The 16,600-nt window shown below is 42.3% G+C and overlaps 1 protein-coding gene across 2 annotated transcripts; it reads right to left on the reverse strand.

Moving 5' to 3' along the window:
* Nucleotides 1–2,192: 2,192 nt before the first annotated feature.
* LOC124251301 (cornifin alpha-like) lies at nt 2,193–15,611 on the reverse strand. Of its 2 annotated transcripts, none has more exons than XM_046683977.1 (2): nt 15,451–15,611; nt 2,193–2,938 (listed from the first exon to the last, which is right to left on the reverse strand). In XM_046683977.1, the coding sequence occupies exon 2, from the start codon at nt 2,917–2,919 to the stop codon at nt 2,506–2,508; it is 414 nt and encodes a 137-aa protein (XP_046539933.1). In that variant the 5' UTR covers nt 2,920–2,938; nt 15,451–15,611; the 3' UTR covers nt 2,193–2,505. The 2 variants fall into 2 exon arrangements, with proteins under 2 accessions (XP_046539933.1, XP_046539934.1); XM_046683978.1 differs by lacking the exon at nt 15,451–15,611 and adding an exon at nt 3,983–4,130.
* Between the last annotated feature and the right edge of the window lie 989 nt (nt 15,612–16,600).

Consider the following 16,600-nt stretch of genomic DNA (forward strand, 5'->3'; position numbering starts at 1 on the left):
TGGGATCCCCTGCCCTTGGGCTGCTCTTATGAGACCTGCTGCAGAGCCTCGAGAATGTTCTGGATGGCCAGGACATACATTTTCTCTAGCTCAGCAACATCTTTATTGACTTCTATATTTTTTGCTATCATGATAAAAAGTTTTAAAAAACCTAAAATATATCAAATAATATTATATAAGGTAAAATGTGGAAAAGCATAGAGTTGTTCAAACAAAGAAAATGAACGCTAACATGTAAGAAGCCAGAAATAACACAGTTGTATTTTGATGTATTTAGTGTCAGGATATTTTTTTCTAAAAACCCACACATGTGCATACATTGCTAAAAGATGCTTTGTTTGGTTCATATTGTTTCAGGTCTGCTTTTTTAATAATATAATCTGGACATTTTCCAATGAGCCTAATCATTCTTCTATAACATTCTTTTTGATGGTTGCAGTATAGTCTCAACACATAGACACTCCATCAATTATTGAACCCATTACCTATTGATATGCATTGAGTTATATACAACTTTTTCATATTAGATGCAACGCTGAGATTAATATCCTCATGTATAAAATATTTGTGTACATACATAAGCATTTCCTGAAAATAAATTTCTAGAATACACTTGGCGGCTCAGGAGTCAGGTAGATCTTTAAACCTTTTGATTCTTCCCTGCAAAGCTGTTATTTAATATGCTTAATCTATATTCATAAAAACTGTGTATTATAGTGCCTATTTCCCCATTAAAAATCAGTCTATTTATCTTTAAGTGGCTCTAGAGCTGTCTCTAGATACTTCCACCATTGGAATCAGCAGTAATATGAAATGTGCATACCTTTTAGACACAAATAAGTCATTTTTTTCCTGCCAGTTTGGCAACTGTTCATCACTTTGTAGTGACTGGTTGGACAATTTATGTCTAACAGGTCCCAAATATCTCTGAGTTCTTGCCAACCTATCTGGAGTGCTTGCACATCACTCAAATGCTATCTGTCACCTGCCTCACACCTGCTGGATGTTATGGACCACCCACTTTGTCAAGAAATGGGACTCACCCCACAATGACAACTGTAGCCCTTCTGATATTTTATCTTAGCTTCGGTGATTTTGGAAAAGCTCATAATGTCCAAGATCCACTGAACAGAGACCTGCAAATCTGCTGGTCATCCTTGAAATCATGACCAGGTTGCAGGAGAAAGTGAGGGACTAGAAATCTGGAAAACTGGGCTCTACATGTGATTTAGAAAAAAATTTTGGTTGATCTTAATTAATCTTCTCCTTTATGGATATCAATTTTTTTTTATCTTGAAATGCAGGGGCTATAGTAGGTGCTATTTAACTCTCCTTTCACCCTTGACATTTTATAGCTTAATGACCTGCTGTCAGTTTGCAGTTGATATTTCATCTTACTTGGATCATGTACTCCTTCTTGTAATCTCCACTTAAAACCCACATCCTTTCTCTAATCACTTGCTAAATAAGTTTCTGTGGGTTATTTTAGGAGAGATACTATTAGGAGTGTGTGTGTGTGTGCGTGAGTGTATGTGGTTGTGTACATGTTTGAATGAGAGGGACATGGATACCATATCTCCTGGAGAAGACTACAGATTCTCCAAGAGGATGCACTGTGTATTCTCCTCATCCTCTTCCTGGTACAGTTTCAGGCCTCCCTGCACATGATCTGTACCAAGCAAAGACAACATTTTCTGAGCTAACAAGAGTGGAGCTTGTGTGGGTGACTATGTGAGTACGTGGCTATTTACAATGAATGTGTCTCTTTGTGAGTGTGTGTCTGTATGTATTGGATATCTGAAAGGTAAAATGAGTGAAGAAAATCAGAATAATCAGGTTCAAATATGTAGGAGTGACTTTTTTAGTGTAAACAGGAGCCTGGGTGTAGGGTCCTCAGGATCAGAGGTGGCTTGGAACAGGCACCATGGAACTCAGGAATGACTCAGTCCAGTGCCAGAGTGGAACTCTGCTCCAGAAGTGGCTGCCCAAAGGGACAGGTTCTGGGTTCATTATACAACAGCTATTGCCATTCTGAGGATGCCCCATAAATGTAATCACACACACTTATGGAAGCACACAGTACCAGGACTAGGCAAGTGATGTCTGCACCAACTCCACTCTGTCTACAGGTCCTACTCATGATGAGATAACAAGGAAGGGGCAGATTTAACCAATGACACAAACAGCCAAGAGTGGGATTACAGAGATTTAATGGAAGCACAGCAGAAAACATACATTCTTCCCATCCAGATTGCCACTTCAGATGAACCCTGAGCAACTGAAGACCAGCAAAGCCACTAAGGCCTTCGACATAATTCAGAGGTTCAGAGGACTCTTTTGAATGTGTAAGGGAAGCTTCATAGCACAGATTTTTAGGATGCAAATAAGACAGAGGCTATGACTGAGGGTGATTACAAGGTCTACAGACAATTAAGACACAGAAGCAGAAAGGAAGATGTTCAGCATCTGGTGGTCAGCTCCTCAAGTGGATGGCTGTGGACCGTTTTACTTCTGCTTGGTCCCAGGCTCGATTGGGCCTGGAATGACCGTTATGGGATATGGCTCAGGGAACTTGGATTGGCCAGGCAGAGGCTCTTTAGGGTAGACAGCCTCAGGAACCTTGGGGTGACCTTGCTCAGGAAATGTAGATTGACCTGGTTCAGGATACTTGGGGTAGCATGGCTCTGGAACCGTGATGTTGCCGGGTTGTGGAAACTGGGCATCCCCAGGCTGAGGGACCTTGATGTTGCCAGGCTGAGGGAACTTGGTGTTGTCAGGCTGAGGAATGATGATGTCGCACGGCTCCTTGGTATTGGGGAAACATGGTTCTTGAGGTGGAGGCTGGCAAGGCTGTTTCACCTGCTGTTCTTGAGGCTGTGGGGGTAGGGTGCAGGGCTGCTTCTGCTGATAGGAACTCATGCTTCAAAGGAAGCTGAACCTAGAGACAGAAAAGCTCAGTGGTTTGGTGAAACAAGGAAGAAGTCAAGTTTAATGACAAATATGTCTCATTTCATGCCCCTTCAAAAGGGAGAGCCTCTCTTCCCCTTCTTTCTGTTTCCCTGAATTTGAGATCAAAAGAAACTTTGGTGATTCTTGTGCACTTTAAAGAGGAGAAACTCAACGGTGATTTCTTCTGCTCCACATGAGTGGAGACTTTCTCTGTGTTCCTTTCTTCCTGGTGATTCTGAAAACCTGCCTCAGCCACACAACACAACAGCCAGCTCCTAGGATTGTTGTGTGGTCCCAGGTTTTCAGTAATTTGAAAAGGCGATAATGTCAAAAGTTTGGAGTCTACCTTCTCATGTCCATCATACACAGTGCATTAGCTTTCATAGGAAAACTCTGTGGAAACCTCCCACAACCCCACAAAATTCCACCTAGGAGCCTTTGTTCATATTGTCCTCTCTGTGCATACTTTCTGGAAGGATTCACATTCTGTCTCGTAGATACACGTTTACTCATCATGGCTCCTCTCTCAGACACTCTCTGCCAGTTTCCAAGTCACCTTCCTCATTTTGTCACAGTACAATTCCTGCCTTGCCCTCTCTACTAATCAATTTTCATGCAGTATGTTTGCAAATTACACCCACATATTCTGTTCTCTGGTGGATTGTAGGTTTATGGAGTAAAGAAAAACATATATTTTGAACATCTAAATAGCTAATGCAGTGCCTTCTATATTGCGAACTCTCTATACCGGTTAGAGGAACTATTAAAACACCACTGAGAGTACACCGGACATGGGCTGTAGTCCATATCCTCCTGTTAATTTAATAGCTATCTTTAAAAGAACCACTCATCTTTTCTGACCCCGAGTTCCAAAGCTGTAATCTGAGTGGGAAGTCAAAAAGATCTATAAAGTCACCTTAAACACAAATTGCCATTGCGTTTTAACTAAATATATCCTTAACATAGCAAAGAGATCCCAATCAAATAAAATATAACTGGCAAATATTAAGAAGTTCCAAGTGGAGAGACTTGCCTCGTGTGCAGAGAAGTTCGAGCTGTCTGGCCTCTTGGGTCTGGCGTGGAGTCTCTGGCCAGGTGGCATTTTATATAGAATATGAGCCCTGCCTTAAGGAAGTGAGATTTGGGGGGAGTAATCTATCTTCATACCAGCTTTTGTAAGGAAAATCTCAGGCTTGACATTTTCTTGACTTACTCTTTGACAATGATGTCACCTGCACCTGTCCTCACTGTCCACCCTTTGTGGTGAGTTTGTTCTGGGCAATAGGATTCTTGGGTGGTTATGAGTTAAATCAGTGGAATGTTCTGGGCTTCTGGGACCAGAAACAACCGTGCCTGTTGGACAGGACCCTAATCTTTAGCTCAGAGCAATCCTATTGAGCACTTTAGTTGCCTAAGTGAATGTATAGATGAACAATAGGCACTACTGGTTCTTCTGGACGGCTCTGAAGAAAGATAAGTGAATCATATGATACTCACTTAAGTGAATATTCAATAAGAGGGAATAATTGAATCATCTGATATTCCATCTTTCAGAGGAGCCAGGCTTGGGAAAGAAAAGGCTAAAACTCCTGCTTTGGAAATGAATTGTTTTCACTCTGGAGAGAGGCTTAAGATGCCATCCTGACTTCAGCTAGTAAATGTCATTAGAAATGGACAGTAAAGATTGACTGGATCTGTCTGACGTGATGACACACCCTGAAGACCTTGCCTCTCATAGAGTCTGTCTTTTTTAGGGGCAACACAGAAAGAAGAGAGCTCTGAATCCCTGAGTTCATACACCAACCATATCCTCTGATCATGATGAGTTGAAACAAAGGTCACTAACCCAAATTTGACCTCAATGCACAACCTCTTACTAGGCGTGGCCCCTAGGAAATCTAAACATCCTTAAAACTCAGGCATGTGGATGGCTCCTCCCTTCCCACTGCTCTACCTCTGTGTTACCTCCCATGAAACTGAGTCCCAGGCACAGCCACCACCATGAGCTCCTTTTGTCAGTTCCCCAAAGCCCTAGTTGCATTTTATCCTCACAGGCTGTCTTGTAGATGCTCAGTCAATGGGCAACTGTTGCTTTCCCTAATAGATGTGTAGGTTCATGGAAGGAAGGAAAGAAGGAAGGAAGGAAGGAGAGAGGGAGAGAGAAAGAGAGAGAGAAAAGCATTATTTTAGAAGGATGTCTATAAAATGCTTTGTCAATCATAAAGCCACTTCTTGAAAATGATTCACTCCCTTGTGACAGGCTCATGGCAGGAGCTGAGAAGAGGGTGAGGGTTCACCACCCGCTTTCCTGCTTCCTTCCCCACCCATCTGTTTTCCTCTCTGCTGGTGTTTGACCAGTGCCTCCCTCTGGGGTGTGGCCAGTGACACTGTCACACTGAAGCTTTAGTCTCTGGTATCACATTAGCTCTCCTCTCCAGTTGGGTCTGGGTCCCTCTTCTCTCCAAAATCACCTCTCAGGAATCCTCTCAATACAGGCAGCTTCGACCAGACCCTGCTGCTCCACCTGGGATTCTTATCTCCAGGGGAATCTGCTTCCTGTTCCTCTGTATGAATGTGGGTCTTTCATGTATCCTTTCTTGATTATGGACCCTGGTCCTAGAAGAAATTCCTTTCTCATATCCTGTCTTCCTCCCCTGGATGGACTCTCTCCTGCTCTGTTCTACGTGATGTCTTGTTTACCATAACAAATACCTCTCTGGCAACAGCCCCTAGAACTTCTAATTTACCCCAACCCTGTTATTCCTGTTTGTTTGGACAAGCACGCTCAGTGGCTGAGTGTTAAGGCTCCTTTTGCCCTTCAGAGAAACTTGGTTTCCTCACTAGCACTGCACACACTAAGAACACTGACCCCCAGACAGAGGTCCCCATACAGACTTACTTTCAGATGTACCTTGATCTTTCCCCCTGGCCCCCTTTCCTGGTGGCAGGAGGCTGCCACTCTTCCCACATCAATGGCCTGGGCTTTCCTTGGGACTTGTATGTGGATGGTACTGGGTAGCTTTAAACACTCTACAAATCTTCTGGGTCTTGCTCTTTTGCCAGTCATGTCTATATGGTTCATTCCCACACATTCCCTTAGACTCTGCCTTTCCTTTCTTGATCCTAGGTTCCAGGAAGCCACAGCATGAGATGTCTATGGGAATTTTTAATGCATCTGTGGAAGAACAGGCTTGAATAGTTAACGCTCGATGGCCACACTTCACCAATGGAGTACATGAGCTGATAGATAATGCTTCCCTCTCTCAGACCCAGAGAAAACCCTTCTGAGATATACCTTTTTTTTCATGTTAAATATGTACAATTATATGAGTTTGGACATATGCAAAAACCTGTGATACCAACACCACAATCAAGAAAGTTTCCTTGCATGTGTATCTCTCTCTCTTTTTTTTTTTTGTTGTGAGAGCTCTTAACATGAGATCTACCCTCTAAAATTTTTAAGTACACTATATCATATTGTTAACTATAGGCATTGTGTTGTAAAACATATCTCTAGAACTTACTTATCTAGCACAACTGAAACTTTATATCCATTGAATAACAACTCTCCATTTCCCCCACCATCTCATCCATGAAAAACGCTATTGTATTCTCTGATTCTATGAGTTTGACTATTTTAGATACCTCATATAAATGGAATCATACAGTATTCATCCTTCTGTGATTTATTTCACTTGGCTTAATGTGCTATAGGTTCATCCATATTGTCACAAATGGCAGGGTTTCCTTCTTTTTAAAGGCCAAATAGCATTCCATTTTGTTGATAGACCATATTTTCTTTATCCGTTCGTGTATTGATGGACACTTGTGTTGTTTCCATATCTTGGCTGTTCTGAATAGTGTTGCAATGAACATGAGAGTGCAGATACCTTCTAGAGAGGCTGATCTCAATTCTTTTGGATATATACCCAGAAGTGGGAAGTCTGGATCTTATGGTAGTTCTATTTCTAATTTTTTGGAGAATCTCCATACTTTTCCCTCCCGTGCTGCACCATTTTCCATTCCCACCAACAGCGTACAAGGGTTCCAATTTCTTTATAACCTTGTCAACACCTACCTTTTGTTTTTTCAATAATAGCTGTAAGGAACCACAAAAGACCCAGAATAGCCAAAACAATCTTGAGAAAGAGGAACAAAGCTGGAGGCATCAGACTTCCTGATTTCAGACTATATTACAGAGCTACAATAATTAAAAAATTATGGTGCTGGCATAAAGACAGACATACAGACCAATGAAACAGAATAGATAGACCAGGAATAAGTCCACACATATACAGTCAACTGGCATGGTGACAGGTGGCATCTCACCTCTCACCACGTGTCAGAGGTTGCATCTTCACCAAGCATCAGCTTCCACTCTCCTGGGGATGACCCTTAACAGAGACAGCCTTCTTTCCTGAACTTGTTGCCATGCCCAGAGCACAGAAGGACAGATGGATCACTGTAAGAAGGTTGGACTTGATCTAAGTGCCTTTGGACTCTCTGGAAAAGTTAGTGTGGCTGAGGACAGTACTTTCTCAGTTTACTCCTATTTTTAAATAATTGGCAGTTTTATAACTTTTATTTAAGTACATGAAACATTTTGAGTTAGTTTTTGTATAAAATGTGATGTTTAAATCTAGTTTAATTTTTTCCCCATGGCTGTCCAATTGCTGTAGCACCATTTATTTGTTGAAAAAGCGATACCTCCTACATTGTATTGCTTTTGCAATTTTATCAAAAGTTAATTGGCAAGACTTAGGAACAACCTAAGTGTCCATCGACAGATGAACGGATAAAGAAAATGTGTTATATATATACAATGGAATACTATCTGGCCATAAGAAAAGATGAAATGTTGCCATTTGCAACAACATGGATCTTGGGGGTATTATGCTAAGCAAAATAAGTCACACAAGAAAGACAAATATCATATGATTTCATTAATATGTGGGAGATAAAACAAAACGATAACAAACACACACCTAAATACAGAGAATAGATTAGTGGTTACCAGAGGGGTAGGAGGGATGGGGAGAGAGCGAAAAGGGTAAAAGGGCATTTGCATACAGTGATGGATGGAAATTAGACTTTTGGTGGTGAACACGATGTACTCTAGACAGATGTCAAAATATGATGTATACCTGAAGTTTATACAATGTTATAAACCAAATTTGTCTCATTAAAAAAATTAATTTGGCCTATCTTTCTGGATGTTCTACTCTGTTCCATTGATGAAAGTGCCCACGCTTCCACTAGTGCTATGCTGTCTTGATTACTGTATCTGCATAGGAATTCTTAACACTGGAAAAAATGAATCTTTCCATTTTCTTCTTCTTTTGCAAAATTATTTTAGCTACTCCAGGACATTTTAATTTCCACATGAATTTTAAAATAAGCCTACCTGTGTCTACAAAAAGCCTTGCAGAGATTTTGATAAGAATTGTGTTAATCCTATAGTTCTGTTTAGAACGTATTGACATCATTGCTATTTTGAGTCAACTAATAGATAAACACAGTATGTTTCTCCAATTATTGAGATGTTCTTTGGTTCCTTTCACCCGTATTGTTTACATTCATTATACAAATCCTGTACACTTTTTTTTACATTTATAGTATGTTATTCTCTTTAGAGAAATTTTAAATGGAATTGCATTTTTTATTTCAGTTTCTATTTCTTTACTGTTAGTATGTAGAAATCCTACTAATTTTTGTGTGTCGAGCTTGTATCCTGCAACCAGGTTCACTTATTAGTTCTACGATTTAAAAAAATTCCTTAGCGTTTTCTACGTAGAAAATCATGCTGTCTGCAAATAGAGACCATTTTATTTCTTCTTTTCAGACCAATAGATTTTAGCGTAACAAAATACAAACAGTTAATACAGTTTGAGATCTCACATTGCAGCTGATCTTTAGGAAACTACTATTTGCTGAGTTTTGGTGTAGTGTCAAAAAAGTCCACAATTATATGAAAGAGCTATTAAAATCCTCCTCTTTCCCAACTACATATCTGTTTCAGGCTGGCTTTTCTTCATATACTTCAGACAAAACAGTATATCACATTGGACTGAATGAAGAAGTAGATATGAGAAATCAACTATTTTCTCCTAACACAGACATTAAAGATATTTTTAAAACAGTACTACTCTTACAACTAATTCTTTTGTTCAGGAAAATATAGTTGTTTTATGTTAACTTGCAATGGATTTACATTTGGTATTTTAAATGAATTAATATATATTTGAAAACTTAAATTTAAATTAATTAAACTTAAATTTAATTAAAAATTCAGTTCCTTAGTCACACTAGCCACATTTCAAGTGCTCAACAGACACATGTGGCTGGTGGCTACTGTATTGGACAGCACAGATAAAGAACATTTCCATCTTCATAGAACGTTGTATAGGACATCACAAGAATCTGAAAGTTTGCATGGCTACAGATGATGTTTTCTCAGCTGATTCCCGGAATGTTCTCTGATAACAAATTCAAGAAAGAAGTCATTCCTCGATATCATCCCAAGGAAATCATGAATGAAACCTATTGAAGATGCCACATGTCACTATAACAGGCTTTGAAGGGGATGTGGTAGAAATCCTCCAAAAGAAAGAACCATTTATGTTTCTTGTGTTTTAGTCCTACAAGCTTTTGAGGCTTTTCCTGCTTTTTTGGAGGGCACTACAGCTAGTTTCATAGGACAATACATTGGCTGGCATTGTGGAAATGGCTAGTGCTAAGGTGAGCCCTGTGCAGGTGGACATTGGGGAGGTGTCGAGCACTGGATAGGTAGACAGCAAAAAAATAAATGCTGATGAGCTCTGTGGAGGTGCGTAAGGTACTGGGCATTTTGGGGTCCAGGTCTCTAAGCTCTAGAGGGGACACGGCTCAGGACACTCGGGTAGAATTACAGGTGGTAACAGAAAAGGCTGCACCCACTTGCTTTTATTCTAATTCTGGAAAGTTCAAAGGAAACAAGTGAAGGAGTTAGCAGAGGCAAGAGAAATCAGCACTCATATAATGAGCTGGGAAGTTCCCTGTCTAGTTTATGAGGGTATTCTTTGACCACCTGAATCTATGATTATAATGATGATTTCTTATTTCTTATTTTTTGGCTTTTTTTTTTCTTTTCAGCAATTTGTTCTATATTATAAAGATCCTCCATTCTTTTGTCATCATTCAAAGAAAATTCATCTTTTGTGAAACAGCGAGTGTTGGTTGACTGCAGTAAATAATTCCAGGATTCAAATTCTAAATTGTGTTCAGGAGAAATTATCATTGGCATGTGCCATGAAACTAGAGTGATTTAGAAAATGATGCAGATGCTGTTCTAAGAGATCATACTTTGATATCTGTCATGTGTTTTCTTGAAAAAAAAAAGACATGAATACCAAGAATTCCAGGTCACTTGATTCCCTAATACAGATCAAGAATAAAATTTTAAAAGAGTGGCAATTATGAGGAATAGCTATTTATAGAGTCAGGCAGCCCCACTCATAGAGAAGTGGAACTGCTGGGCTGTTATTATCCAACTCGCACACAAGCCTTCTGATATTCCTAAAAGGATTGGGCAGCCATACTGCTAGGACAAAACAAAGGCTCAGGACTGGAGGCCCAGCCTCTCCCGACAGTTTGAATGACAGTGGCTATTGAGTGTTCAAAGAGTGAGGCTCAGAGTGGTCCCCTTAAATCCACAGCATCATCTGGTGAGGGTATACACTACTCATCATCTCAGCAGACATCAAATAAGCTCCTACTATTTGGCAGATATTGGTTCTGCAGAGGTGTAGGCATGGTAGTGGTGGAGGAGTGTTAGATATACAGCGAAAAGAGAGGACAGCAGGAGCAACGTGGTGGAGAAGCAAGTATGTTACACAGGGAGATGCTGGAAGCCAACTGAGAAAGTGCTCGGCATAGACCCCCCCAGGAAAGAGACTCTCCTGAGTCAGAAACAGGAGGAAACAGTCCGTAGTCTAGTGGGAACTCCCTTACTGAACAGTTCTCATCTAAGCCAGATAGGATCCTTTTTCTTCAGCACAGGTGGAGGCTCAGGATGCTGCTAGGACAGAGGAACGTCAGGGTGAGGAAACCAAGACATCTCCATGAAGAGAATCAACTGTGCATTTCTTTATCTGCACAGGTGAGATCTGCAACCAAGCTGTGAACCTGCAGTTCACCAACCTGTGTGGAGTTTGTACCTCAAATTCCTCACACAAAAGTAGTGTCCTGCCCTCTACTGTTGGCTGGGAGAGTGGCATTCTACTTATGGGAGAGGAAGGGAGCTGAGGACAGAGGAGGAGCTCAGAGCAGGAGAATAACTCCACCTCTGCCAGATAAACTCATTTAACCCTTGGTGGCCGCAGGTTCAAAGTCAGTGGGCAAGACTGGAGTCCTTGGCTGTGAGTAGGGCAGAGGGACTGGTGTTCTGGGAGATTTCCCATGAAAAGATTTAGAATTGCATTGGGGTTTGTGTGGGATATCATTAAAAATAAGGCTTAACGGTGCTCCTCTCCCCACCTTTTAGGCAGCTGGCCTGGACACTGCTGCAGGGCTTCAGGAAAGTTCTGGAAAAATTATTTTCTGTGGCTCATCAACATCTTGGAGTGCTTTGAGTTTTTAAAACATGTAAAAGAAGTGTTAGACATAAACGTAATTTCAACGTATGGTGTAGAAAATGTTTAGAATATAGGGATATATAAAAAATAAAATAATACCTTTTGCTCTCTAGCCAAACATAGCCACTGTTTATGTTTTGCTGTATTTACTGCCAGATTTTTAAAAATTTATGCATATATACACACACAGTTTCACAAAAATGTAACTATGTATTACATGTCATAATATTTTACATGATCTTGACATTGTCTAACACTTTTCCATATGACTAAATATTATTATTTTCTGATCACAGTGTCTTCCATGGCGTAGATACACAATAACTTATTTAAACAATTTTCTCTTTTGGGGAATTTATGCTGTTTCCCTCCCATCTTTCCCTTTTTTTTTTTTTTTTGGCTATTATATATAGTGTTGAAGTGATCATCCTTATAAATAAATCATTGTGTACACGAATGCATATTTCCCAGTGGAATGCCAAGTGTATGCAGATGTTTAAGGGTTTTGATTAATTTTGCTCAACTCCCCTCTAAGACGGTTCCTTGACTTTCCACCCCTAACAGCTGTGAATCACTAGTCAGAGTCCCCAGTCACAGCTTGCCTCTTTAATGTTGATCTCTTCTAGAGATACTACTGACATTTTCCATCATGCCGATGCATAGCAGTTTGAAATCTCTCAACTGTGCAAACCTTACAGACCCAAGTGGCATTATTCTCTCCTGCCAGTCTGAGAATTATATATCAGCTTGTAAAACTTTGCTGGACAGTTTTTGTCTTACAGTCTCTGAGTTTCTCTGGAGTTCTTTCCAAACCTATCCAGAATGCTTGTGCATCACACAGGTGCTGCTTGTCACCTGCCTCACACACACTCGATATTACGGACCATCTACCTTGTCAGTAAATGGGGTTCACTCCCCAATACACACTACAGCCCCTCTGAGAATTCTGTTGGTTTCCCAGCCTCTAGAGGCAGCTCCCTGGTATCCCAGACCTGCTCAGCAGAGCCTTTCAAACCTACTGGTCACCAGCAAATTCAAGAAGACAGGACTGCAGGGGCGAGAGACAGAGGGTTGGCATCTGAAGAGCCGGGCTCTGGATGTGGTTTAGAAACATGGTTTCTGGTGACTTCATGAATTATCTTCCCCTTTCTGGATATCAGTTTGTTTATCTGGAAAATGGATGGGCTGTGCCACATGCTCTTTAAATCTCCTTTCACAGTAATATTTTATATCTTAATGATCTGTTCTTCCACAACTTTATGCTGACTTTTGTCTTATCTGTATTAACCTCACTTCCTTCCAAAACTTGCCTAAACTTTTCCTTTTTCTTTTACTATTGATGCACTGCCTTTATCTTCTACTTTGTGTGTATGTGTGGAGAGAGAGAGAGTGCATGTGTGCTTTTGCGTCAGTGCATATTTGTGTGAGTGTGTGTCTACGTGGGGAGGCGGAGAAGCTCACCGCTCTTAGGCTTCTCCTAGGGCAGAAACTGTGGATCCTTCTCTCCTTCTTCCCGCTACAGCATCAGGATCTTCATATTGGGTGTTCAGTGAAGGAAAAAGACTGACTGAGGTGATTAAATCAGCATGTATATGTGCGTGTGTGCGTCCTGTGATTTTGGGGATCTGTGTGTGTGTAGGAGTCTATTTGTGTGTGTGTCTGTGTTTGAGTGTGTGGATAGGTGTGTGTTTGGATGTGGGTGGATGTGTATTTGTGTCTGTGAGTGTTTAAGTGCTTGGCCCCATGTGTTGGGGGCATCAGGAAGAGAGGATGAGTGAAGAAAATCATGTTGGAATATGTAGAAGCACTATTTCTTTGGAATAATAACAACAATAATAAAGGCATAAACTGAACAGAATAAGGGTGATTTGGGAGCAAGGACTCAGAGTCAGGGACGGCTTGAAGCAGGCACCATCTGCATTCAGGTGTGACTCACTCAGGGGCAAGAAGAAAGCCCTGCTCTAGCTGAGGCTGCCCACAGTAACAGCCTCTGGGTGGCCTTGACTGCTCTTGCAGTGCCAGCCCAGGAATGTCCTGTGAGTATAGCAGTCACATGAGCGCGCGCGCGCGCGCACACACACACACACACACACACACACACACACACACATTCCCAGCGCCAGAATCAGGGACTTTCTGGCTATAGCCCTCGCTGTGTGCAGTCCCTGCTTCATGTTACGAGAACAATGAAGAACCCTGAGTCAGCCACTAACACACACAGCCAGCGATGGAGTTAAAAGTGATTTAATGGGGGCAGAGCAGGGAAAATTCACTTGATCCCCCCTAAATCCCTCTTCAATGGGCCTTGAAAAGCTAGAAAACTAGCTCGGCCAGTGAGGCTTTCAGCCTTATTCAGAGGCTCAGGAGTAAGTGTGAGGGACATCTTTTTAGAGGGTGAAAAGAGGGAGGGGTTAGGACTCAGAGTGACATCATGCTGACTGTAAATGCGATGCATAAGCAGAATGGGGGAGGAGAATCAGTGTCTGGTGGTCGGCTTCTCAAGGGTTTGGTTGTGGACCACATCACTTCTGCTTGGTCTTCTGCTGGGCTGGCTCTAGAACGACCTTTGAGGGACACGGCTCCGGAAACTTGGTGTGGCAGGGCTCTGGCACCTTGGTGTGGCACGGCTCAGGAACCTTGGTGTGGCAGGGCTCTGGCACCTTGGTGTGGCACGGCTCCTTGGTTTTGGGGGCGCATGTTTCCTGTGGTGGAGGCTGGCAGGGCTGTTTCACCTGATGCTGCTGAGTCTGGGGGGGTGGGGCACAGGGCTGCTTCTGCTGCTGGGAACTCATGCTTCAAAGCAGGCCGGACTAGAGACAGACAGATGTTTAAACAGGAGTTAACTAGGGAAGAAGGCATATTCAATGCCAAATAGGTTTCGTTTTAGGCTCCTTTAGAAGAGAGAGCCTCTCCTCTCCCCTGGCTGTCCACCTATGCTTGAGAGTAAAATATGCTTTGATAACTTCTGGGCTCTTTCAAGAGGAGGAGCTTAAATGCAACTTGTTCTGCTCCATTTCAGTGGAGGTTCATTCCTTGGCTCCCTTTCTTCCCCAGACATGTCACATCCCTCACTGGCAAGTACTCAAGAACACAAATCAGGTCTTTTGGAAAGTGCTGTCTTAGAAACAGCTGCAGTCTGCCCACTCCTAGTACCACACAGAACAACTCACGACTTACAGGATGACTCTGCATGAACCTTAGCTTCTGAGACGTCACTCTGGCCTTTGCTTACACAGTCCCCTCTGACGTGCTTTCCTCCTCATCTCTGCTTGTCCAAATACTTCTCCATTATGGCTCATGTCATGTGCCATCACTAGAGCTCTTGAGCAAGTCTCTCCCAGCTGCCACGGCCCTTCCCTTCTCCTCTCTCCTTACACCACTCACCATCAACTTTGTGTTTCATCCATTTATGTGTCTGCGTTATCTTCCCTGCTAGGCTCTAAGTTTGTTGAGTAAGTTCCATACTGGTCTGTTATCCAAAGTGCCTAACATAGTGCCTTAAATGTAATAAACGCTCAGTGAAGGTCCATCTAATGAATTAAAATTGTTATAATAGGTATTTTAAACAGAGAATAGTGGTGCTGCTGAGAGTGCCCTGGGCCCGAGTTCTAGTTCTAATTCTGCTGTCAACTTCCTGTGGGAACTTGCACAGATCCGTTCCCTTCCCCCACCCCCAGTTCCATAGCTGTCCACTGAAGTGGCTGACCGAACCACCTCTAAGGTCTCTTCAAACCCAAGCTGTGCTTGAAGTCAAAACAAAGATCTCCCAACATTCTCCCTCTCTAATTAATACACTATAGCCATTCTCTTACATTCTCTTACCTTTGTCCCACTCCTAATAATGAAAAAATAAATAAGAATTTCACATGGTTTCCAATCAGAGACTCACCTGGTATGCAGAGAAGAATGGGATGTCTGATCTCTCTGGTCTGGTGTAAAGTCAACGGCAAGCTGGCTTTTTATAAGATAAATAAGCCCTGCCTCACGGAAATAGAATCACCTCAGGCCCCTCTGTTTTCATTCCTTACCTGTCAAACATGATTCACCCCACTCCCCTCAATTACCAGTTGGCTCAGCTTTTGTGATGAAAACCACCCACCTGATATTTTTTGGCACTTGCTGTCTGACAATGATGTCACCTGGGCCTGATTCCCATGGCCACCCTCGCCCTTAGACTCAGCTGTAGGGGGAGGGGTGAGCCACAGGCTTCCTGGAGGTTTAACAGGTTAACCCTGGAGGGAGATCTGAGTCTTTTTGTGGTCTTGCCACCTTCCTGCTCTCTTTTTCCTGAAGATGGTTGTTCCTCTTGCTCTGTAGGATGAAAAACATTGGGGCACATGAACCAGTGGGAAGGGGAGGTGGGCATGAGTTGTCTCTTTCATAAAGGTAGATAGATGCTAGAGATCATGGAATTGACTGATTATAAACTCCTTGTCTATTTCCCCCATCTTTCTTCTAACTCCATCGAACTACTTAATTATTACCCCCCCCCCCCCCCCACCAACTCCACCCTTCCCTGACTGGTTGCTAATCTGGGTAAACCTGCTTTGCTTTCACCAACCACACCTTCACCCCTCTCCTACTTGAGAGATTTTCAAGGGATAATTCTTCTTCTGGGATAACCTTTTCACTCTACTTTACCCTACCTTCTGGCCATGGCCCTTTCCTCCTTCCTAATCCTACCACCTATCACCCATGACCTGAAAACCTGAAAGATTTTTGTAACTACCTTTACCCCAACCCCATCCACGGAGACCTCAGTGGTGAGTCCTCCCCTTCCTTTTATCCACTTCCAACTCCAGCCCCTACACCTGGAGATCTTGCTGGCCACCATATTTTCCCCCTCTCTCTGGCTTTCCATCTCCTGGGGGCCCTCTGAGCATCAGAGTGTGCCTGCTCAAAACAATGGTGTTCGCATGGTAATATTTGTTTCCTTATTCATTCAACAAATATTGAGGGGGACCCTAATATATGTGAGGCATGTTTCATTCCAGGAGCTATCCGAGTATGGAGATCATTTCCTCTCAACAGACTTGGAA

This window comes from Equus quagga, chromosome 13 (genome assembly GCF_021613505.1).
Source record: "Equus quagga isolate Etosha38 chromosome 13, UCLA_HA_Equagga_1.0, whole genome shotgun sequence".
Classification (NCBI taxonomy): domain Eukaryota; kingdom Metazoa; phylum Chordata; class Mammalia; order Perissodactyla; family Equidae; genus Equus; species Equus quagga.

What these genes read in the sequence shown, in the direction of transcription:
- LOC124251301 (XM_046683977.1), bottom strand. Translation starts at nt 2,919, where the DNA reads ATGAGTTCCTATCAGCAGAAGCAGCCCTGCACCCTACCCCCACAGCCT.